Source organism: Emys orbicularis, chromosome 3 (assembly GCF_028017835.1).
Source record: "Emys orbicularis isolate rEmyOrb1 chromosome 3, rEmyOrb1.hap1, whole genome shotgun sequence".
NCBI classification, from domain to species: Eukaryota; Metazoa; Chordata; order Testudines; family Emydidae; genus Emys; species Emys orbicularis.
Window position 1 is genome coordinate 84,123,966 of NC_088685.1, and position 26,566 is coordinate 84,150,531.

Here is a 26,566-nt window from a genome sequence, read left to right on the forward strand (position 1 = left end):
AACTCTTTCAAGCTGCTCCCCAATGCCTGGAATAGTTTCCCTTCTCCAACATGCCAAGCAACCATGCTGTTCTCCAAAGTCCTTCATAAAAACCTGCTTCTTTCAACTAGCTGCTAATTGTCCAGCCTTTCTCTCATGCCTCCCCATAGTCCTTTAACTCAGATCAAATTAGAATTTAATATTTATAGGGAAAATCCTCCCACCTTTGGAAGTAACAAGATGCATGTCAAAAAAACATTCATGTCAATCACGTTATATCTTTCCCTATTGTTGGCTATAGTTTTGTCTGTTTAGAAAGCAGGCATTCAAGATGGGACTTTGCACTGTACATAGATGTAAGAAGATAATCCATAGCAATGGCTTTGTATAATAATCAATCTTTTATGTCTGAGATCTGAGAACTAAGGTAGATTGGAGCCCTGCTTTAATTAAACGTTCACATTCTTTTACTGGGAACTGGCAAAGTCTTTGTAACAAAGGTAGTTTCCTGAATGTCTGGTAAGGCTTCTGTAGAAAATCTACTTTTAAAGCCAACTCTTGATTGTTTGCTTAGTATAACTGTAAAAAGAATGACTGAACAAATAGAATTAGGTTAAAAAACAGAGGAGTTAAACATAAAGAATTTATTTTCATCTGTTTCTTCATCGTTAGTACTGCAACGCTGTAAGAAACCATTTACTGATCTGTGTATTAACATAATACTCATGTGGCTATGTTGCTTTTATACTTTTTATTTTAAGAAAAGTCTCATACTTCATTTTAACAGACAGAGGATTTTGCTTTTCATCATTTTATTTTCAAATAAATATTATACTTATGAAAATGTAAAGGACTTGGGATAATATAATGGAAAAATTAAGTTTTCTGTGGAGGGCTCCATTTAGGACATTTTGAAAGAGCAGGTTTGATGTGAAATGAAAGTTGCTAATTCCAGATTTCTGTGTTAAAAGCACTGTTGCCTGATTCGTGGGGGCTTTTATTACATAAATCAAGGATTAACTCAGTTTTCATTAGCCCTGGTAGCTCACCTTTAATGGAGGAGGAAGGAAGGTCTATTCACATAAATAAGGGCTGTAGGACACACTCTTTCATTCTTGGGAGGATATGATCCCATCTATGGTCATTAATCTTTTTGTAAGTTTCTATAAATGGTTTGATGGTCTAATGTCCTAAATAAATTTCTAGGACATTAGACTAGCTAATAAGCAAAGCCAAGATACTAATCAGCTTCTGTGTCTTTATTGTACTGTATTTTCTCATCAACTAATATAAGTGGATTCTGTTACTTTTTCCTCCTGAAAGAGATTTGTAATAGCTCAGGGTGACATTCCAGATTGGAGTGTTATTTTCGGATGGAACTGTGTTCTGATAAAGGGTTTCTGTGGAGTCTTTTCCTTGTGATTGTTCTGCAGAACAGTGTTTTAACTTTCAGATCTGCGTTTTATTAATCTAGAACATCAACATTATTAAAAGAAATTTTAATTCCTGAAAGATAACCTTTATACATTTAATACTTGTTTGCTCTGCTTCTGGTTTTGTGCCTCCTGTGTAGTGAGTGCTATTCCAAAAAAGGATAGGTGGACACTAGAAAAATACAATTCTGTGTTGCATATAATCAAATATCTCTCTCAACGGAGATTTCAGAGGCTGTTTTGTAGCTGACCTCTCCAAAGATAGTTCTGTGTGGAGAAATTTGCAGCCTTAAAGGGATGTTGTCAGGTTAAATGTATTTCAAAATCTGTACTATGTTACTCATAACAGCTGAGTCATAGATTTAAGGCCAGAAGGGACTGTTATGTCATCTTGTCTGATTAATACTGAAAATTTTTAAATTCTGATTTACATTTCACAATTTTTGTTGTTTATTTTCTGCAATTTTCTCAATTTGGACAATGAAAATAGATTTTCTGCCTAATCTAATCTATTGATAAAATGCCAATCACTTTAGTACTTTGGTTCTGGTTAGTAAAGACTTAACCAATAATGTCCTTTGCTGTCATCTCGCTGGAGATTGATCAGTTGTACTTTTTTATTTTTTAAAGTAATCATGGCTCCTGTTGTTGTGATTGTGCTTTGAAAGGTGGTCAGAGTAAAGTGCATTCTGGCCTCGTACTGTTTGATAATCTAGGACCCAGCTCAGAAAATGTCTTGCCTCTGGATCCTGAGTGGCTACCTCTGGGTTTCTCCAACTATGCTGTTGCATGCAATTGTCTCAGAGGTAGGGCCAGCTCCAGGCACCAGCTTAACAAGCAGGTGCTTGGGGCGACCAAGGAAGAGGGGCGGCACCTGCGGCAATTCGGGGGCGGCAGGTCCCTCACTCCCTCTAGGAGCGAAGGACCTGCCGCTGAACTGCCGCCGCCGATCGCGGCTTTCCCCCCCCCCCCCAATTGCCACCGCCGATCGCGATCGCAGCTTTTTTTTTTTTGCTTGGGGCGGCAGAAATGCTGCAGCCGGCCCTGCTCAGAGGGGTTACAAATAATAAGGTATATCTATGATAATCTGGTTCTAGTCCATTGCCCTCAAAAATGTTTTCAGAAGGTTAAAAGTGGGTTAAAGTAGAGTGTAGAATGGAATAAGGAATGCAGCGGGTACAGAGTTGCTGGCAGGTGACTCAATAACATGCTATTCTAAGAAAGATATTTCAGAAGACTGTAAGGGTGGTCAATCTTGAAACTGGCTCCACCATTACCCCTATAGTTTTTATTCTATTGACATTTCAGTGATAAAACTCAATGCTTCATAATTCATCTGTTTGAAACTGTATCAGGCTAAAGGTTGGTATGTGAACTTTTAAAAAATTGAAACGTGATTAAATTTTTAGTGATCATACTTTGGTGTTTTTGAGATGTTTACTTTATTACTCATCTTATTTAAATGCTAACAGCATGTTCATCACTGTGCAACAGATATAGGGTGACCAGATAGCAAGGGTGAAAAATCAGGACGGTGGTGGGGGTAATTGGCACCTATATAAGACAAAGCCCCAAGTATTGGGACTGTCCCTAAAAAATCGGGACATCTGGTCACCCTAAATAGATAGAAGTCACAGTCCCTGATCCAAATTGAGCTAGACAATCCAGTGAGATGGTAGACCAATTGAAAGTTCAGTGAAAAAGTATATAGCTTCCTTTCTCAAACTCCTGAAGAAACACACCCTTCTGGTCACTCCGTTCCTATTCTAAAACTTTCAGAGACATTTACATGACATGTTCATTTATAAACATACCTAAATTTGGGAACATGAAAATCCACAATTAGCCTAATATATCTGTCCCTTTTGAATTGCTCATAATTTCACCTTGCTTTTTTTCACCATATTCCTTAATCCCTTCTTTCAGAAATCAGTCTAGTTTTCTCTTCAATTTTACTTCACTAACTCTTATTGGTAACTTAGTCCAAATTAGTATGATGTAGATCTGCCTGATTTTTCAATTTACTCCTTGTTTTCAAAATTATAGACTAGTGTTCAAAAGGATAGCCCTTGACTTTGCATGTGCGTTTTTTATTTTTTAATACTGAGGTAATTAAACAGAAGTTTTAAAAAGTGTGAAAGCTAAGTGATCAAATTCAAGGGCTCCTCTTTCAGAGACAAAATTATATTTCATCATGATGTATCCCAAAGAATTTTACAGGCAGATATATGTCAAGGGAAGATACAGAACATGTCAACCATACTGCCTCAGTTTCCCTACAAAGTAGTTATTGGAGACGAAGTGAAGCATGACTTATCCATTTAAAACTACAGGAGGAATTTCTTTCTGCGTAAAAGGACTGAAATTACTCAAACTGGTATTTGGCCAAGATACCAGGATTAAAACCGTATTTTGGGAAATAATGTCATGGGATCTGTCATAAACATACAACTAAGGGTAGCATAAAATCCCTCTTTACCCTGTAAACGGTTAATTCCTCTTTTACCTGTAAAGGGTTAAGAAGCTCAGATAACTTGATTGGCACCTGACCAAAAAGACCAATAAGGGGAGAAGATACTTTCAAATCTGTGGGGGAAGGTTTTTGTTTGTGCCTTTGTTTTGTTCTCTTCGAGTCAGCAAGAAACCAGGGCAGGAAAAATACATCTCCTTAAGTATATCTGGAGTAAGCATCTAGTATTGCAGAAATAGTAAGTAATAGCAAAGAAATGCGTTAGATTATCTTTTGTTTTAGCTTGTGAATTTTCCCTGTGCTAAGAGGGAGGTTTATCCCTGTTTTTGTAACTTTAAAGTTTTGCCTAGAGGGAAAATCCTCTGTGTTTGGAATCTTTTTGTTACCCTGTAAATTTATCTTCCATCCTGATTTTACAGAGGTGATTCTTCTATCTTTTTTTAAAATAAACTTCTTTTAAGAACCTGATTGTTTTTCAGTGTCTTAAAGACCCAGGGGGGTTAATCTGTGCTCACTTTGTAACCAATTGGTTAGAATATTATTCTCATGCCTCCCCAGGAAAAGGGGTGTAGGGGCTTGGGGGGATATTTTGGGGGAGGTAGGGCTCCAAGTGGCCCTCCCTGAATGTTTGTTTAAATCACTTGGTGGTGGCAGCGATACTAAGGGCAAGGAAGGAATTTGTGCCTTGGGGAAGTTTTTAACCTAAGCTGGTAGAAATAAGCTTAGGGGGTCTTTCATGTGGGTCCCCACATCTGTACCCTAGAGTTTAGAGTGGGGAGGGAACCCCGACAGGCTCTTTTAATGACCACAAGTGTTGAGGATCTTAGTTTTACATACTTTCTGAATGATGGTACCTTCAGCGGTACAATGCCATCTAGCACCATGCCTGAGTATTGATTCAGTGATAACACAGAACTGAAGTGTGTCACTTCATGAGTCACCAACACCACTTCCTTCACCAGTTGGGTTTTCCTTCAAGGTTTTCTGGCTAAGTGCTGAGTGGGTCAAACAGTGTTTATTAGATTAGACATACTTATAGCCCAAGGTGATATGGCTGCAGGCCAGTGAGAACAGGTTAACTCTCTTAGATATTCTTCATAATTTAAATACTTTGTATCATTTTCATAGCCCTCTTCTTCACCCTCTCCTAAACAGCAATATCCTTCCTATAGCATTGTGACAGGTATAACCAGTATGTTCAATTCATCTCTGTATGTATTTGATTCCTAATTTTGTAATTTGTTAAATCAGAATTGTGGATCTCTGTCTTAAGCCAAAAAATATACCTACACTACACAACAGACGATGCTTTGCATAGGAACTCACAAAGTGAACAGTTCATTTAGGAAAGATGTTACTTAGCCCTCTAGCAACAGAAAAGATGAATTAATTCTGGAGTATTCATTTGTTTGCCCAAGTGAACAAGGACAATGGAAGAACCCTCTGAAAATTGACAGAGATGGATGTAGTTTGGGAAATTAATTATTAAAGAAGGAAAGAAATTACTTATTACAATATTCCATAACTTCACATGGGAAGCAGTCCTGATATAATACAAACAAAACAAAACATGCACTTTGACCCATTGTAGAGAATTTATTATTTTATAACTGACACCTTTACATCAATGGCAAGAAGGGCTATATCTGAATTTGGTTTCCATAGATAGAGGGCTTTCCTTCTTACGAGTAGGTCCGTTTCAGAGGTAATTCTAATAGGCTCAGATTGAAAGAATGCGTGAGTCTGAAGGAACCAACTTAACTCTTATAGAGGGCATAGGTCATTTTGTTGCTTCTGGCTTTGTCTTCACCACAAAAAGAGGTGTGTTTTTACACCAAGATAACTATCTCACTGTAAAATCCTAGTGGAGATGAGACATAGGTAGTTTTTACTTCAGTGTAGCTAGTTGTGATAAACCAGAGGTGGGGTTATAAGATTGGACTTGACTAGCTACATTGAGAGAGTTTATATCTGTGCCTTGTATCCACTAGTACTTTACACCAAGATAGTCATCTTGCTGTAAAGCACACTTTTTTTTTTTTTTTTGCCATGAAGGCAAAGTCTCTGTTTACTTTCCTGCGTAACTGAAGTTTAGAGCCATTTGGCACAGTCTCCATCCCATATACTTAATGTAATTAACTAGGTGGTATTTCATGTTCAGAAGCTAATTACTGTGTTCTAGCATGAATAAAATCTGAGGATGAAGGATGAGATGTTTATAACAAATAGTCCCTGAGATTGAATGCTTCTGAATGCCTTAGAGTTTATTAATCCAGGATATTGCTATTATTTAGTTAACAGGAAGCATCCTTAAATTGTACTGATTTTATTAATGAAACATTCAGATTTTTAAATTACAAAAAATTGGGCTGTGAACCTGCTGAAAAACAAAGTCCTTTTTCATTTCCTCTTCCCCAGCCATCATCTCTCATTCTCACCCTCATTTTTTCCCCTTTACTCTTTTATCTTTTCCTTATCATCCCCTACTTTCTGCCTTATAGGTCATTAAGGCTTTTCTTCCCAAAGTAACTGCAGTATATTTTTCTTTACATCTTTCAAAACTGAATTGGGGCACTAGCGCTGGTCTGGGATTCTCACAGTATGCATGCAACAAACAATATGAACACACAAATTATACATTTAGGCAACAGAAACCCTGCTGACCTGCGGGGAAGCAAAGTAGTAGGAGTTGACAGAAGAGAAATCAAGTAAAATGAGTTTTAATCCTTTTTACAAAATGCTCAGCAGTCTGATGGACCCATTTTCTTATATAAACTTCTGAGAATTTTCTACTTAGTTATATGGGCATGAGAGGCCCAAGCAGCCATCTTCTGACTCTTCTTAGCTGAAGCGTTTATAAGCAGGGGTCCAATTGAGCCAATTTGCAGCAACCTAGTACTTTTTCCTGGTGACTGCCATCTTGTGCTCCATAATCTAAGCTTTCAATTTTAAAAAATATAAAAAGCCTCAAGCCTTTCTAGATAAAAGGATAACCTTCAAAACAGATGTCTGCTTGTATATGCAAACAGCCTGAAACAATATCTCTGAGAAGTGTGAACAGAGTCATCCACATCAATGGATTGCTTCTGAAGTGTAATCATGACAATTTAAATGTCAAATTAAACATGGAGCTTTGGAGACTACAACTCCTTATTTCTCCTCTCTAGCTCCTGCTCTTAAAGGCCATTGCTGAACAGATATGATATAATCAAACTTTGCTTTTTTGTTTGTTTGTTTGTTGGTTTCCTGAGTTTTCTCCCATCGTGCACCCACTAATTTCCAAGATTTTTCCAAACTCACTATTCTATCATATACTAGTTGAGGAACTCTCATTGTGTCTAGCTTTAAATGACCAATAGCCTATGGGAAATATGAAAATACATTTTAAAAAAGGGAAAATGTCAATAATAATTTTGTCTTCAATATCTAGGCTTGGTAAATAGAAATTGTATTAAAATAATTGTTATAAACATAACAGCAAATATGCAGAACAACATAGTGTTTATGTGCCTGTGGACATGAGGCTTGCTTCAGGCTTGGCCTGCCCAAATTTACAGAAGTTTTGTGTTTTAGGGTATCGTCATCTTGTTAATGATAATGTACAATTCAAACAATCTTCACACAAAAATGCTCAGTATAGATATATGTAGACAACTTGAATGGAAGTAACTTGAATGGCGGTTCGCTGTTCCAGGCCAATGGGGCCTGCGGGAAACGGTGAGGGCTGACGTATATAGTTACTTGAAACCTGAAATCAAACAATCCATTATAAAATCTGGGAACAAGAAGAGAAGCAGTATAGCTCATATTGCTTACTATCATGGTACCCTGAAGACTGCATATTTCAAAATCTGAATATATAATTTAAAGTTAACCATCCATTCCTGGAATGAAAGGACAGTTGCTCATACTGAAAGAGCCCAATTGTAATAAATTGTTTTTCCTTTCCACTTCAATCTCAGTGGAATCTTAATAGATAGCTTTTGAAAGCTAGATTTCCATTTCTAGATTTATAACTGGTACCATTACTTATAGTGGCATCTTGAAAAAGACTATTTTTAAATTCTCTAGTATGAATTTGGAATAATTTTCTAAGTATGCTAAATGTTTAGATTACTGAAGTTCAGAAAAGTAGTAATGATCCTTTAGTTGCAATTGCTGTGATGCACAATTCCCCATTAAATTATAGATAAAGTCGCACTCCCTGTTTCAGAGTCTTGTAAATTATTTTCTTGAGGCAGGCAGCTCATTGTTTTTCTGCCAAAGACTAGGGTTTCGGTTGGGTTTAGCACAAGTGAGATTGAGTTGGTTAGTACAACACCAGTTGTTTTTCCTTGTTGTTATAAAACCACTACATAATTTGGCTCATCGCATAATCTCTGTTCAGAAGAGCACCTGCACTGAAATAAAAGGGCGTTGATTATCAGGATTTTGGTGCATTGACAAAGTGGTGTGATAGGCTTGCTCAGCACCTGCCCACACTTTGGCTCCCTTGCAGTGTGAATCTTCTTCTCACTTTCTCATGAGCACTATATCAAATTAAATGATACCCAGTAGAATATGATTTTTGAAACTGGGACTCACTCTAAGCAAAAATAATTAGAGTCACAGGAGATTTTAAAGAATAAAGTAATTCAGATTATACTAGTTTTTCAGATATCAATTTGAATAAAAAAAACACCAATGCTCAAATAATACTGCAGAGGGAAAGAATTTCATAAATGTATCCATGTAGATAAAAAGTTAAATGAGCATTACTTCTGACCTTAAAGTCTATGAGACATGTCACTGATGCACAAATATCTCTTCAGATATATCCCTGAATATGGGGATAACTTGATCCATGGATAGAAAAGAGTACAGGAAGCAGTACTACTATGTGGTATTGTGGTAGTAAAGGTGGTACTTCTAGGAATATCATCAAATCATGGTGGGTCAATAATAACAAACGTGGAGAAGCAGCATGGGTTACAAGAATGAGTGACAAGTATCAGAGGGGTAGCCGTGATAGTCTGAATCTGTAAAAAGCAACAGAGGGTCCTGTGGCACCTTTAAGACTAACAGGAATGAGTGAGAGATTTGAGTCAGAACTCCTTAATCCTCTCTCCTTGGTCAAATTACTTCACCTCACTGCCTTATTTTTTCCATATGTTTTGTTGAGCTATTCACCTACCTAGCTAGGGGGGGTAGGGGTTGTGAAGATTATTGTTCATACAATGCTTTGACCACATAGAGCACCATAAACATTTCAAGATTATTATTACTGTGATATCCAAGGGTAGTTGAGTGTAGATTTATGCACAGTACAGCCAGAGTATGATGATCTAGTTCAGCAAGTGCGAAGAGTAGATACAAGTCAGCTCATTAGGTGGAGGATCATATCTATGCATGTATTTGTACAGTGCCTGATACTATAGGGCTCTGACCCTGATTGGGGCCTTTGGATGCTACCATAATAAGTAGTAATACTAAAAAGGGCTCCAATTTGTTTCACTCCTACATTGGGTATCAATTAACTGTCATATCTTCTGTGTCAAGTCATTTGATTATAGTAAATGTAGAAAACTTTCTAGATAGCTGCAAAGATTAAACTTTTGAATAATTAAGTTTTCATTACAAGAGACTATTTATACAGTTAAAATATGTTTTGTTCTCCAATATTGTGAGTAGGAAAATTGCAACAAAAAAATCCAGATGTACTTATAAGAACAGTTGAGTAACTAAAAATCTGACTGTAGACACCTACTCACTATCTCTGCCTCACCTAAACTCAATTGTATAATTAAGGGGGGATAGTGGAATCACATGGTTGTGGTACAGTGGTCATGGGTAGGATTTATTTAGTGTTTGGATAAATCTTGCACCACAGTGAATGTGCCACCCAGTGGCAAACTTTATAACAAATCTATATGACTGTAATTCAAAAATCATAACTGAGGATATAGAGAAGAGAATTTTGGGTACTTAGAACATTGGAATGACTTCTGGGATGACAATTTTTTGGGATTTGATGGTCGCTACTGACACAGAAGGGGTACTGGCCTCCTGAAAAATAGTAACTGGTAGGGTTAATTAGGTGAACTTTAAACTAGGGGATAAAGGGAAGGCTTGACTAACTCAAATAATCAGCAGATAATCAAATATTAGAAGATGCAGCTCTTCTGAAACAAAAATTAAAGAAGTGTATGAATATTCTAAAGTATTTGTACACCAAAGCAAAACATGTGGGCAACAAACAAAAAGAACTAAAAAAGCTACTAAAGGATGGTGATTATGATTGAGTGGGCATAAACAGAAATCTGGTGGGATGGTTCCTCTAATGAGAAAGTCAGTATAGATTTGTACAATCTACATAGTAGAAATGGAAAGGGAAGAAATGGTGGAGTGATGGTGTTATGTCATACGTATTTACAATTTACAGCACATTAGATGAATTTGCAATTTTTTATTGCAACAGAAAGAGTTTTAAACTGCATACACAAAGCCATGTATAACAGAGCAAGGAGGTAATAGTCCTCTATGTAGGTCTGATGTGACTGCACCTCAGGGGTGAAAGTAGGCCAGTATAGCATACAAGAAAGAAGCCAGTACCGGCCCGTGCGCAGCCGACATTAAAGCACTGCCACAGCCCCTTTTGCCCTCCTTTAGGCCAGAGCCCCAGGCGGCGTGGGCCAGGCAGTGCGAATGGGCTGGCTGGGGGAGGCTGACCCCAGTCCTGCCTCTTCCCCCTGAGGCCCCGCCCCTTCCAGGGGTCTGGAGCTGGGCCCCCATACCGGTAAGAGATTAATATTACTTTCATCCCTGCTGCACCTAGAAATTTGTGTTCAGCTCTGGGCACCTCATTATCGGAAAGATACTGACAAATTGGAGATAATTCAGAGAAGAGCAAGAAAAATGAGAGATGAGGATGGAGCAATTGAAGTTAAAGAGTTTGCTAAGAGGGGACTACATGAGAAACATGGTTAACTCCTACAAATATTTAAACAGTGAGAATTCAGCAATCAGAGGGAAGAATTATTTAGTTGCACAGTGGAGTATTACTAAGAATAATAATATACAATTAAGAACATTTAGGCTGAGTATCAGAAAAATCTTTGCCTGTAAAATCCATGGGCAAAAGACTGTCAAGTGACCAATAGGAAATTATCCTTCCATGTCAGGGAGATGAGACCATAGGCCCTTTACGTCTCTAGGTTCTTTGAAAATGCAGGTAAAAAGTTATATATTTATGAATCTACTATTTGGCCATTAGGTGGCAGAGTTTTGATACAGAGTGTTCAGACTTTACTGTGACTGCTTGTTGTTATTGTACTTTGGAGTTATGATAAACTCAGGAATCATACAGACTAGAATTCTGTCTCTCTTACTTAGTTTTCCTTAAACAAATAAGTATAGCAAGTATCTGTCACTTGCACTACAAAACTAGTATGCCTATCACCCAATTCTGTAGCATTTCAGAACAGCTTCACTTATATCTTCCAAATTATAACTACATTCAAACCTGAGGAAGTAGGGGTAGGAACTGTGTGTGTATGTGTTTCCTTTCATGTTTCATAAAAATCAATCCAGATTAGGAGTTAGACATATATAAAAAAGATCTAATGGGCATAGCCTGAAGACTGTGCTATTAAGTAACAGACAGTAGGTGTCCGAGTGGTGTAAACTGGTAATCTACCGCTATAAAAATTGTGAAGGTTGCCAGCCTATTATATATTATTAATTTATGAGTAAAACAACGATCCATTTTTTTATATGAGCAGTTTGCCATGTATTTTTGTTTTCAATATTCATTTAACTAAAGGTATACTATCAGTCTTTTCAGAATGTGAATTAAAATGTTTTAAGTGTTCATTTCTATTATCTTAAAAACTTTTATTCTTTTTAAATGTTTACAAAACAAAAAAGTCATTATGGGAAGGTTGGAACTGCTAGGCTAAAGGGTATTGTCTCTAACATACACCTCTTATTTCAATTTATATATAATGGCTTGTGATCACTGTATCTGTTGTTCAGTAGTAATTTATTAGCAAACAGAATCTTCTGTCTCTGTAAAGCTTCTCGCATCTCCTCTCAAAGACTTTTACAGAGTGCTTCTTCATGCTTTGCAGCAAAGTCATGCCACAGCATAGAATAGGATATTAGGGTTAGAAGGGACCTCCGGAGGTCATCTAGTCCAACCCCTGGCTCAAAGCAGGACCAATCCCCACACGTATTTTTTGCCCCAGATCCCTAAATGGCCCCCTCAAGGATTGAACTCACAACCCTGGTCTTAGCAGGCCAATGCTCAGCAAGCTCTTCTTTTGAGGTGTTGCTGTCAGGGGTTATAAGCCTACTGGGGTTTAACTGCCAAGACCTTTCTTGCTGTTCTGCCTCTGCTCCAGCTCCACTGCTGTAAAATTGATTGGATTATTATTTTATTATAATTTTGATTAATTATGCAACAAGATGTCTCCCTCTCAGTACCCTGGCTCAGATAAGCACCCATCCCATGCTCTGGGTATCTTTAGTATAATTAACCTTTCAATCTTATATTCAGACATGTTATAGCAAGTAATAAACTCCTCACCCTCCTATAAACACCTTGCCCCCCATTTCTCCTGATTAAAAAACCTCCACCCTGGGTGTCTGAGACAATAGATGAGCCTTGCAAACATCTGTGAGGATTTGGTAACCTTCATGACATGTTGCAAATCTCCCAAGCATTTGGGATTTTGACAGACCAAGACAGGAAGTGTATTCCAGAATTGAGAAGATTTCTGGGAGAATATCCTGCTAGCTGTTTCCCTCCTGTTTATAAGAAAGGAAGGTAGCTTGACTATTTCTGAGGATCTAAACTGTGGCTGTGTGGCATGGGGCGAGAGACCATCTCTCATGTAACCTGGTCTTTAAATCACTCAGGGATTTAAAAGTTTAAACCATCACCTTGTGTTCACTCAGAAACTCAAAGTGTAGCTCTTGAATATCTGACATTGTTTACTCCTGGTGTGAAGCTCCATTCAGTACGCATGCTACCATATTTTCCACCAGCTCTAGTATTTGAGTGGCTTAAAGATGCATCCCCAGATATTTGTTTGAGGTGAAAACAGCATCTGAAATAAAGGCAATTCCCTCATCAATAGGTGATAAAACAGCTTCTTGGCTACAGCTGCTTAGGTTCCAATAGCAGCCTCAGGCCTAATCAAGGCCCTAAACTTCAAACCTGAATCACAAATGGTGACCTCCCTCCTTCTGCCAGAGGTGCACATACTTCTTCTGGGGGAATTCTGTGTCACTGCGTGTGCGCAGAATTCATGTCCCCCGCAGATTTCTTTGCTTTCCCGCAGAAAAATGACTTCTGACAGGGAAGCAAAAGGAAGCCGCAAGAGTGGTCACACGCCCGTCCCTGGCAGCGCAGGCAGGTTGGTTTAGGCAGTGTCTACATGGGGGCTTAGGTTGAGTTAAATTGACACCCGAGACATGTAGTTTTCACACCCTTGGGTGACCTAGATAGGTCAACCTAAGTTTTAGATGTAGACCAGGCCTAAGAATTTAGCAGTGGAATCATATCCTGGACTTCATTTTATTAGCATTTATTAAATACCCAATGTTTTCTCTCCTTTCAGATACTCTGACATACCAGATAGACACTATGTTGCTCAAGAAAACCAGTTGTCTTCAATACCATGTCCAGATCCCCAGTTTTCTCAAACTCCCTCAGCAATTTCAATATCTATAACTTCATTACCAACGTCAAGAAAGGTAAGGGGGAATCAAAAACATTTAATTAGAGGAGATGACAATTTTGGAGAAAAAGGAATAACATTTAATGTATTCTTAACTTTATTGTAAAAAAAACTTGTTCGTGAACTCTTGCAAGTTAGCAAATGAGTATTATACATTGTAATAACTGGGAATAAATTCTGCTGGGGTTGTGTGTGAAATGGCTTGAGGAGATCGTCCACAGAGATACACAGACCATATAACTTTTTTCCCTTTTAGATTGTATTTTCATGAAATATGTATAAGCCAACAAATAACATAGGTACAATAAAGTGACACTCACCTACGCTAATACATTAACTAACTGGCATGCACTGTTTCCTGTAAAAGGTAAAGCTTTTCCAGGGAAGGAAAGTAGGGAGTGCATTTGCTTTTCTCATGTTCATTTTCTCCAGTAGTGTTACTCATCTATTTGTCATAAGTATTGTTGCATGCCAGCAAACTGGTGGAAAGAAAGATGCTAATTATTTCTGTCTAGTGTGAGAACTATGTTTCAGCTACTAGATTACAAGTCAAGGTTGTGTAATACCTTTCTTGTCATAACTTATTTTAAAACTATCTGGCTCAGCATAGAAACTAACTTTCCCATAAACAGAAGTGAAACAGTGGACTATTAGTTGAAGAAAATTGAATTTTCCTAGTTGTAGTACTAATATATATCTAAGGTTCATAGTGTGTTTTTAAAGGCCAGAAACAGCTATTTTGATCATAGTCCAGGGGTGACCAACCTGAGCCTGAGAAGGAGCCAGAATTTACCAATGTACATTGCCAAAGACCCACAGTAATACATCAGAAGCCCCCCATCAGCTCCTCCCCCCCCCCAATCCCAGCGGCAGCCACGCCGATCAGCGCCTCCCCCTCCTTCCCTGCACCTCCCAATCAGCTTTTTCATGGTGTGCAGGAGGCTCTGGGGGGAGGGGGGAGAAGCGAAGGTACTGCAGGCTCAGGGGAGGTGCCGGGAAGGGGTGGAGTGGGGGCAGAGCCAGGGGTTGAGCAGTGAGCACTCCCTGGCACATTGGAAAGTTGGCGCCTGTAGCTCCTGCCCTATAGTCTGTGCCTATTCAAGGAGCCGCGTATTAACTTCTGAAGAGTCGCATGTGGCTCCGGAGCCACAGGTTGGCCAACCCCTGATCTAGTCTGACCACTGGCATAACACTAGGCCATAAGAATTCACCAGTAATTTCTGCATGAGGCCCATAACTTGTGTTTGAGTTGTAGCATATTATTTACATCCAGTTATGACTTACACTGCAAATGATGGAAAACCCGACATATCCCATGTGGTCTTCAACAGGCTATTTCTATATATGTTTCTGTGGAAACATACAGATAAAATACATAATTCTGCCCGGCCCCATTTTGAAACAGCAAAACCATGCCTTATCATCAGGGGATAAAATCAATATTGCTCTAAAAGCCAGCTTGAGACTTAGTTTTGGAGTAGAACAGAATGTCTCTACTTGTGGCATCACTGTTTTTGAGAGATTTTAGTGTACTAACTTCAAAGAAAACAGCTACTGTGAAATTAAATATCAGATTACTGTCTTGCAGGATGAGAGAGTGATAAAGTTTTACTATTTAATAAGTATTTGTTTACTATTTACAAGTTTTGATATTTTGTTCCCTTTTTGGAACACTGCTGTACCTAGATATGAAAACTGCCAAGTCAGTTGTTAATGCCTGGCTGGATATCAGTTAAAACGTTGGGATTTCATTCTTCACATGGAACCCAATCCTGTATTTAACAAAAACAAAAAAGACCTTGCAACTGAAACACCCTAAAAAGTTACAAAGGAGGTCCAATCATCTTATCTTTTAATTGTTATACAACAAAATGGAGACATGATAGACCAAAGTTATGATTGTAATTTAAATTACAAAAGTCAAGAAATTGAATTTTATTTTTTTGGCAGGAATCAGTCAATTCCCATGCGTGTATGTAACAGTTTTGTATTATTGAGGTTGGTCTTCAAATGTCATTAATATACTTAAGGGGTGTGTGTTTGATTCAGATTTCAGTTACATTAGTATAAATCAGGAATAATACCATTGAAATTAATGGAGTCACACAAGAGGAAAATTAGTGAGATTAGAATCATATTAATATAAGCTACGGTTATGGGAACCATAACCAGAATTTTTCCATTCTACACTGAGTTGTTAACCACGATGCTGGTGTAACAGTTTGTCAATGATTTTCCTTTAAAAAAATCTCAAAACAATCGAGCAGGATGACTATGAGTCGGCAATGTGACGTGGCTGTGAAAAAAGCTAATGCGATCTTGGGATGCGTTAGGCGAGGTATTTCTAGTAGGGACAGGGAGGTGCTGCTTCCGTTATACAAGGCGCTGGTGAGACCTCATTTGGAGTACTGTGTGCAGTTCTGGTCTCCTATGTTTAAAAAGGATGAACTCAAACTGGAACGGGTACAGAGAAGGGCCACTAGGATGATCCGAGGAATGGAAAACCTTTCCTATGAAAGGAGACTCGAGGAGCTCGGTTTGTTTAGCCTAACCAAAAGAAGGCTGAGGGGGGATATGATTGCTCTCTTTAAATATATCAAAGGGATTAATACCAAGGAGGGAGAGGAATTATTTCAGCTTAGTAGTAATGTGGATACGAGAACGAATGGATATAAACTGGCCGTGGGGAAGTTTAGGCTTGAAATTAGACGAAGGTTTCTAACCGTCAGAGGGGTAAAATTTTGGAACAGCCTTCCGAGGGAAACGGTGGGGGCAAAGGACCTCTCTGGCTTCAAGATTAGGCTTGATAAGTTTATGGAGGGAATGGTTTGATGGGATAATGTGATTTTAGTCAAATAGGCATTAACGGGCCATCGCGGGTAAAATGAGGGTCCGGCTGTAGAATCTTGCCTGTATGCTCGGGGTTCTGCTGATCGCCATATTTGGGGTCGGGAAGGAATTTTCCTCCAGGGTAGATTGGCAGAGGCCCTGGAGGTTTTTCGCCTTCCTCCGCAGCATAGGGCAGGGGTCGCAGGCTGGAAGATTCTGTTGTGGGTGAGTCAGCTTTTGTGGCCTGCATCATGCGGGAGGTCAGACTAGATGACCATATTGGTCCCTTCTGACCTTAAAGTCTATGAGTCTATGAGTCTATGAGCAAGTGATTGATTGCATATAAAATAACTACACCAGCCTCCTTGAGTCCTAGAACAAAGATCTCACTTGTCCTGGTACATGGAAAAGGAGCCAAGCAAGCAAGTGGCAAAGAGCAAGTTCATCAGTCAATATCATACTATTGTTTTTTGGGCTCCAGTTAAACCCTGAGAACAGAGTGATAGAGATATCTTTACCCATTAAGCTCACCTCCCACCTTTGTTTTTTGCCATGGTTGTTGGCAAAGCCAAAGACTTTATCAAAACCAACAAACAGTAATACATAATAAATTGGAATTCAAGCCAGCAACTTAATAGGGATTAGAATAAATTTTAATACACAAAGCACTCCAGGAAATACTTCTCTTTTTTTAGGGAAATTATTTCCTTGATTCAAAGTGAAGGTTATTTGAATAATTTGTCAGCTAGTTCATAAATAAAAAGAATAATTCATCACAAAATCTAATATTTGTTCTTTTCATGCTGCCAATTTGTACCGATGAAAGTGTCAGTTGTGTAATTCTGTACAAGCAAAAGGCAAGGGTTAGGGGTCTGAAAATGCATTATGTATAATACAGAGTAGATCTCTACTAATTCATGTGGGTAACTAGGAGATCCATTGAAAATTAATGTGCAAACTAGCAATAATAATGCATCATAGAATGTCTTTTTTTCATTCAGTTTGTTGGTTCTACTTTAGGTTTATTATATTATGTATTAATAAGTATTTTATAAAATTAATGATGTTTTAGAGACTTCAGAATGACACTTCAGAATAACACTAATTTTTGCTTAGATATAGGGCGGTTGGCCTTTTGCCATTTTTGTGCAAATAGTAGTGTGTGGATGAGGAAAATCCTACTGAATAACAAATTTCGATAAGTAGTAACATTCATTTCTACAAACTACTACAGGAGTCTGCAAGTGAAGCTGGGCTTTTTCCTTTCCATGCATCCTCAGTAATAAAGATTCTTCAGAACAAATTCTGCCCTTTGGTACCTCTGTGAAACCCTGTTTTGCTCACTGGACTTGCACAGGAGGAGCTATTTGATTTCAGTGAGATTGCACAGATCAAGTGAGGGCAGAATTTGTCCCAGCTCACAAGCATTTGAAGTAGAATCTGAGTTTTTTAGACCCTAGACCATACACGCTGGAAAAAGCTGTTCTGCATTTGAGTTAAGCTAACTCAGTTGAACTAGCCTGATTGGAGACCCAGTGCTCATGTAGACAAACCTTTAAGATTGCCTGAGCTGATCATTTTGTAGCCTATTCTACATGAAATTTACCGTTTTTTGCTATTTTTTTTTAAGTTAACAGGAACTGTGTACTTCATTGTGAACGAAATAGACTAGGAAAGAACTCCCTGAATGTTTGATTCACTCATCTCACTCCTAATGAATAAATCCCCTCTACGGCCATGTCATGGATAAAAACAAGTATTTTTTCAGTCAGATTAACCCAGCAGTGACAAAATGGTGGCCAAGTATAATTAGGGAGCTGCATCTTAGAGTAGCACGGAACCTACGTTATATAATGGTCAGGTCACATCATGTTAAACTGTGTGTACATTGATATTAAGAGAGGAGTTTCAATTGAGTTAGCTTAACTTGACTGAAAAAAAAAATATTTATTTTTTGGTCCGTCTAGACCTACCTGGTCCTAGAGTGGGGTTTTACTTCATTGAGAATGAAATGATTACATTGAACATTCAGGGAGTTCTTTCTTAGTTTTTTACAATATGCACACAGTTCCTGCTGTTCACTTTGAACAAAGTTTGCAAAAACCATAAAGTGAGGCAATTGCACCTTAACAACTCCAGCTAAGACACCTAGTTCTAAGCTACTTTTTTAGGAGTAGCCACTCTCTTCCTGCCTCCATGTATCGTACTTTACAAACACCTGGTAGTTTTGCCAACTTTCTACTCACACAAAACCGACCACCCTTGCCCTGCCCCTCCTCTGAGGCCCCACCCATGCCTTGCCCCTTCTCCCGCTCACTCCATTTCCCCCCTCTCCCCCGTCGCTCACTCTCCCCATCCTCCCTCCCTCCCTCCCTCCCTCATTTTCACCGGGCTGGCTCAGGGCACTGGGTTGTAGGAGGGGGTGAGGGCTTCGGTTGGGGATGGGGCCAGAAATGAGGAGTTCAGAGTGCAGGAGGGGGCTCCAGGCTGAGGCAGTGGGTTGGGATGCGAGAGGGGGTGAGGGCTCCAGCTGGAGGTGCGGGCTCTGGGGTGGGGCCAGGGATGAGGGGTTTGGAGTGCAGGAGGGGTGTCTGGGCTGGGGGCGTGCAGCTGAGGGTTTTGGAGTATGGGAGGAGGCTCCGGGCAGGGGGTTGGGGTGTGGGAGGAGGTATGGACTCCGGGCTGGGGGTGCAGGTTCCAGGGTGGGGCCAGAAATGTGGGGTTCAGGGTGCAGGAAGGGGCTCCGGGCTGGGGCAGGAGGTTGGAGTGTGGGCTCCGGCTGGGGGTACAAGCTCTGATGTGGGGCTGGGGATGAGGGGCTTGGGGTGCAGGAGGGTGCTCCAGGCTGTAACCAAGGGGTTTGGAGTGCAGGAGGGGGCTCTGGGATGGGGTAGGGGTGTGGGGGCTCTGGATGAGGGTGCAGACTCTGGGGTGGGGCTGAGGGGTTTGGGGTGCAGGAGGGTGCTCTGGGCTAGGACTGAGGGGTTCAGAGGGTGGGAGAGGGATCAGGTTTGGGGCAGGGGGTTGGGTCATGGGGGGGGAAGTGAGGGCTCTGGCTGGGGGTGTGGGCTCTGGGTTGGGGAACCTTTTTTCTGTCACGGGCCATTAACCCACAGAAAAAAAATCAATTGCAGGTCACTCACCTGCCCGGGGGATGCGGAGGCTCAGGGCTTCCCCCTGCAGTGGGTCAAGCTGGCGATTTTGGCTTCAGCCCCGTGGGGAGCGGGGGTGTGGAGATGCGGGGCTTCCCCCTGCAGCGGGATGAGCTGGCGCTTGTGGCCCCTACCCCGCGGGGAGTGCTGCTGGCCGGATGAAATTAACCACGGGGCTGGATCCGGCCCGCATGCCTTAGGTTCCCCACCCCTGCTTACACGTAGGAGCCAGAGTGGGGACATGACGGCTGCTTACCGGGAGCTGCGCGGAGCTGTGCAGCAATGCCAACCAGACAGTCAACAGCCTGGTCAGCAGTGCTGACCAGAGGCACCAGAATCCCTTTTCGACTGGGTGCTCCGGTTGAAATCCGGACACCTGGTCACCGTCACCCTAGTACCTGGTAACATCAGCCTCAATGTCTTAACCACCATCCCCTTAGGTAAGTGCCACCTAAGACTGGTCTACTTAGATTGGTATAGCTACATTTTTCAGGTGTGAAAAATCCATACCCCACCGTGACATGGTTAAGCCGACCTAACCCCCAGTGTAGACAGTGCTAGATCAATGGAACAATTCTTCCACCAACTTAGCTACCACCTCTCAGGGATTACCTACACCAACAGGAGAATCTCCTGTTGTTGTAGGCATTGTCTACACTGAAGCGCTACAGCGGTGCAACTTCAGCAGTACAGCTGTAGCATTTCAAGTGTAAACAAGCCCTCAGACACATGATCAGATGTCTGTTCAAAGCTCTCTGTGGCTTCTCTGTCTAGATAAGAGAGTTCCCACACCTACCTTCCACGTAAAGAGAACCACTGCCTTTAGCTCAAAGGCTCAATATTAAGCTGATGAATATTTAACTAAAGGTAATTGGGCGGACTACAATTTGCACTTGAGCTGGGTGCGGCTGCATAAGCTAGACCATTCTGATCAATGTCAGATTCTTATTAGAATAAAATGTCACATTACTACGTTTGTCATATGTTACTACCAAGGCTAAATCTGCAATGGTTTAGCTCCTGAGTTCTTCTTCCTCACTTTCTCTCTCAGGATGAGATGTCATTCAGCGTTTAGGATTTTCCTGCCATGTTAGGTTCCCTCCTCTGCTTCCTCAGTTTGATTTCTGCCTCACTCAGAGAAATATACAGGAAGACAACCAACCTAACCACACCTGGGCACTCATTTGTCTCCTCATGAGACTTTTTTGTCAAAAAACATCAAAAGCCAAAGCATGGAGGAACCCAAACCACCTCAACAGTACATCTTGCAGTAGTGCTTTAAGCTGTGGGGAACTTTCAGTACCACAACTAAATGAGACAGGTTCTGAAACTGTGATAGACAAAACCAGATTCATAGGGTGGGGCAGAGGCTCTTTTGAAGCAGCCTCTGACCAGAAGTGTAGTCAGGAGTATATAGAGTCAACAGTAGTGAACACTTGACGATCCAGGTGCCTAAAGGAGCACTCAAAGATAAGGCAGTTGCTGAGAAGCAAAATGAATTCTTTGCGTTGGTCTTCACTGCAGAAGATGTGAGGGAGATTCTGAGCCATTCTTTTTAGGTGACGAATCTGAGGAACTGTCCCAGATTGAGGTGTCAGTGCAACACCGACAGACCCAGTCACCAGCGGGCAGGATTGAACCTGAAGCTTCGTGCATGAGCCTCTACTGCATGAGCTAAAAGCTACATGGCCCTTAGCTCAGGCTGTAGAGCAGACCCATTAATTTCTAACTGGTCTCGGTGCCACTAGAGGGAACGGAGTATCACACCCGGGAGATGTGTGGGTTTCATCAGTACAGGAGGTTTTGGAACAAATTGATACAGTGAACAGTAATAAGTCACCAGGACCAGATGGTATTCACCCAAGAGTCCTGAAGGAATTCAAATATGAAATTGCACAACTACTAACTGTGGTATGTAACGTATCACTTAAATCAGCCTCTATTCCAGATGATCGGCAGGTAGCTAATATAATGCCAAGTTTAAAAAAGCTCCAGAGGTGATCCTTGCAATTATAGTCTGCTAGCCTATTTCTGGTGGGAATTCTGCATCAAAAACTAAAAATTCTGCACACAATTTTAAATTTCTGCAAAATTCTGCATATTTTATTTGTCAAAACAACATAATATAATCATGCCATTTTCAATTATTTCGATAATTTATTTCAAAATAAATCTCAGCAAATGAATCTGTAACAATACAGACAAAAGATTCAGGAAATGTTATCTGACAAATAGTTTCCTTACTAGTCATATTAGTACATCTATATGGCTCCACATAGCAGATGACAATACTAATATTTCCATGTATGTCAAGCACAGAAGACTTTAAGGGTCTACACAGCAAAGAAAAAACCGCAGCTACCTTGTGCAATTTGACTGCATGGCTGTTTCATTGCTGTGCAGACTTCTGGGCTCGGAGTAAAGCCGGAGCTCTGGGACCCTCCCATCCTGCAGCGTCTCACATGCATGCCCAGCCCTGCCCCTCAATGCAGATACGGGGCAAGCAGGCTCAGCCCAGCAGGATCCAAGTGTGGAGGGGCTTAGTGTGGGGTGATCAAGATGTGGGGTCAGAGGATTCTGTGTGGGGCAACCTGGGTGCAGGCACCTTGGTGAGAGGGGGGGGGATCTGGGACTCTGTGGGGATTCCAGGTGAAGACAGTTTGGAGCTCAGCAGGGTGTTCTGGGGCTCAGTGAGGGGGGTTGGGTGCTGAGGAAGTGGGGCTTGGGGGTCTGGGTGCATGAAGGTTGGGCAGACAGGGGGGCCAGCTCTCCATACAGTGACACACCTCCTCCTCTCCCAACCCCCCCGGCTAGGAGTGATGGGGGAAGGAAACAGGAGAATACAGAGCTGCCTGCAGCCAGCGGAGGCTCCTGTGGGTGGGTCTGACCCAGCCCTGGCTGCTCCATGCAAGGGAAGAGGAAGTCCCATCATGCCCCTTCCCTCCCCCTAACACCAGCCCAGCCGGGACTAGCAGCTGGAGCCTGGCGCATGATACGATCCACCAGCTCGGGTGTCCCCAGCCCTGCCTCTCCCCGGCTCCTGGTGCACCGCGATAGCAAGGGAGAGGAATAGAGTCTCACATGCACGCCCAGCCCCGCCCCTGAGGCGGTGATTTACGTCTCCCCTGGCTACTCCTGATGCCCGAACCAGATATGCCTGCTTGGGACCACTGCCCAGGAGGGGCGCATTAATCAGTTATTCAGCAAGGAAAGAGTAGACGTTGCGGGGGACATTAATTCTGCATTTGTGCAGTGGCACAGAATTCCCCCAAGAGTATAAGCCTAAATTCAGTACCAGGCAAATTGATTGAAACTATAGTAAAGAACAGAATTGTTAGACACATAAAGGAACACAGTATGTTGGGGAAGAGTCAACATGGCTTTTGTAAAGGGAAATCATGCCTCACCCATCTATTAAAGTTCTTTGAGGGTAACAACAAGCATGTGGACAAAGGGTGATCCAGTAGATACAGTGTATGTGGACTTTCAGGAAGCTTCTGACAGGGTCCCTCAAAGGTTCTTAAGTAAACTAAGCAATCATGGGATAAGAGGGAAGATTCTCTTGTGGATCAATAACTGGTTAAAAGATAGGAAACAAAGGGTAAGAATAAATGGTTAGTTTTCACAGTGGAGACAGGTAAATAGCAGGGTCTGTACTGTGACCTGTGCTGTTCAACATCTTCATAAATTATCTGGAAAAGGGGGTGAACGGTTTTGTTGCTGAGATGGGGAGTGGGGAGAGATTAGAGTAACGCTGTGGCTGTCATGATCAAAGTCCACTGTGAGCCTCAACAACCTTTACGCCCCCACCCCCACCTCCGAGAAGATAAAGCACTCACTAAATGCTTTTGTTGTTCTTTTTAATCTGCATGCCACACAGCTTTTGGAGCAGTCTGGTTCCTCCTTTGTGTCCAAGTTGGCCATATGCTGAGTGTCAGAGTTAAAGCAGGATGAGGGGTTTGTTCCTGCAATTCCCAAAAAGGTAAAGGAAAAAGCTGCCCAGGGTCCTATTGGATGTCAGGAACCTGAACAGAATTGGCCAAAACTTCATTGGCTTAACATCCAATATCACCAGCTTTTGTATTATAAATACCTGTAATATATTTTGTGATTCAATATTTTGCCTTAATTTAATTGGGTTAATTCATGTACTTGTTAGTTAGTCATTCGCAATGGGTCTCTGCAGCTGAGATTACCCAGTATGGCCTCAGGTCTTGCCACAGCCTCATTTTACATCTCACCTCCAATAGACCACTACATCTGGTGTTTTCACAATACTGCTCCTCTTCTGAGCGTGGTTGTTACCATAAAACAATACTCAAAGCCTTTACACCCTCTTCCCCAGGCTCGATTAGTCCTTTCAGTTGCAACACCCATACAGCCCTCACAGGTCCAGCTGAGCACCCTTTCTTGGTCATTCACCAGGCTGCTGTGCACAGACCATCCAGGAAGTTTTTGGAAAGTGTAGGGGACAATTTCCTGGTGCAAGTGCTGGAGGAACCAACTAGGGGCAGAGCTCTTCTAGACCTACTGCTCACAAACCGGGAAGAATTAGTAGGGGAAGCAAAAGTGGATGGGAACCTGGGAGGCAGTGACCATGAGATGGTCGAGTTCAGGATCCTGACACAAGGAAGAAAGGAGAGCAGCAGAATACAGACCCTGGACTTCAGAAAAGCAGACTTTGACTCCCTCAGGGAACTGATGGGCAGGATCCCCTGGGAGAATAACATGAAGGGCAAAGGGGTCCAGGAGAGCTGGCTGTATTTTAAAGAATCCTTATTGAGGTTGCAGGAAAAAAACCATCCCGATGTGTAGAAAGAATAGTAAATATGGCAGGCGACCAGCTTGGCTAAACAGTGAAATCCTTGCTGATCTTAAAAGCAAAAAAGAAGCTTACAAGAAGTGGAAGATTGGACAAATGACCAGGGAGGAGTATAAAAATATTGCTCAGGCATGCAGGAGTGAAATCAGGAAGGCCAAATCACACTTGGAGTTGCAGCTAGCAAGAGATGTTAAGAGTAACAAGAAGGGTTTCTTCAGGTATGTTAGCAACAAGAAGAAAGTCAAGGAAAGTGTGGGCCCCTTACTGAATGAGGGAGGCAACCTAGTGACCGAGGATGTGGAAAAAGCTAATGTACTCAATGATTTTTTTGCCTCTGTCTTCACAAACAAGGTCAGCTCCCAGACTGCTGCACTGGGCAGCACAGTATGGGGAGAAGGTGACCAGCCCTCTGTGGAGAAAGAAGTGGTTCGGGACTATTTAGAAAAACTGGACGAGCACAAGTCCATGGGGCCCGATGCGCTGCATCCGAGGGTGCTAAAGGAGTTGGCGGATGTGATTGCAGAGTCATTGGCCATTATCTTTGAAAACTCATGGCGATCGGGGGAGGTCCCGGATGACTGGAAAAAGGCTAAATGTAGTGCCCATCTTTAAAAAAGGGAAGGAGGAGGATCCGGGGAACTACAGGCCAGTCAGCCTCACCTCAGTCCCTGGAAAAATCATGGAGCAGGTCCTCAAGGAACCAATTCTGAAGCACTTAGAGGAGAGGAAAGTGATCAGGAACAGTCAGCATGGATTCACCAAGGGCAAGTCATGCCTGACTAACCTAATTGCCTTCTATGAGGAGATAACTGGGTCTGTGGATGAGGGGAAAGCAGTGGATGTGTTATTCCTTGACTTTAGCAAAGCTTTTGATACGGTCTCCCACAGTATTCAAGCGGAGTGCCCCAAGGGTCGGTCCTGGGGCCGGTTTTGTTCAATATCTTCATTAATGATCTGGAGGATGGCGTGGACTGCACTCTCAGCAAGTTTGCAGATGACACTAAACTGGGAGGAGTGGTAGATACGCTGGAGGGTAGGGATAGGATACAGAGGGACCTAGACAAATTAGAGGATTGGGCCAAAAGAAACCTGATGAGGTTCAACAAGGACAAGTGCAGAGTCCTGCACTTAGGACGGAAGAATCCCATTCACTGTTACAGACTAGGGACCGAGTGGCTAGGCAGCAGTTCTGCAGAAAAGGACCTAGGGGTTACAGTGGACGAGAAGCTGGATATGAGTCAACAGTGTGCCCTTGTTGCCAAGAAGGCTAACGGCATTTTGGGCTGTATAAGTAGGAGCATTGCCAGCAGATCGAGGGACGTGATCGTTCCCCTCTATTCGACATTGGTGAGGCCTCATCTGGAGTACTGTGTCCAGTTTGGGGCCCCACACTACAAGAAGGATGTGGAAAAATTGGAAAGAGTCCAGCGGAGGGCAACAAAAATGATTAGGGGGCTGGAGCACGTGACTTATGAGGAGAGGCTGAGGGAACTGGGATTGTTTAGTCTGCAGAAGAGAAGAATGAGGGGGGATTTGATAACTGCTTTCAACTACCTGAAAGGGGGTTCCAAAGAGGATGGATCTAGACTGTTCTCAGTGGTACCAGATGACAGAACAAGGAGTAATGGTCTCAAGTTGCAGGGGGGAGGTTTAGGTTGGATATTAGGAAAAACTTTTTCACTAGGAGGGTGGTGAAGCACTGGAATGGGTTATCTAGGGAGGTGGTGGAATCTCCTTCCTTAGAGGTTTTTAAGGTCAGACTTGACAAAGCCCTGGCTGGGATGATTTAGTTGGGATTAGGTCCTGCTTTGAGCAGGGGGTTGGACTAGATGACCTCCTGAGGTCCCTTCCAACCCTGATATTCTATGATTCTATGACCCAGCTGTCGAATCCTCGGGTGTTTTAAGCCTCTGGAGTCTTAACACAGGCACGCTCTCAGAGTTCAGACCCTCTATCTAGCACCCTGTCCTGAGAACTTAGACACTGTGCGCCAAACACCCCGCCACTGAGACCAGTACTGATTCCCCAGATTCCCCTCGTAGCTTAAATACCCAGAACTCTACCCAAAGTGTGAACCTTCTGGTTTACCTCTTCAAGGAGGCATGTGGTAGGTGTAATACTTCACATAAAAATACACTTTGCCTAGGATTCTAACACAC

The 26,566-nt window shown here is 41.8% G+C and overlaps 1 protein-coding gene across 1 annotated transcript in view; it reads left to right on the forward strand.

Annotated features, from left to right (window-relative positions):
• The window catches only part of CRYBG1 (crystallin beta-gamma domain containing 1), a 141,348-nt gene that overhangs the window by 25,469 nt on the left and 89,313 nt on the right, over window positions 1-26,566 (forward strand). The window contains exon 2 of the mRNA XM_065401831.1: window positions 13,485-13,620. Coding sequence (XP_065257903.1) covers window positions 13,485-13,620 — 136 coding nt within the window. The remainder of the gene's footprint in view (window positions 1-13,484; window positions 13,621-26,566) is intronic.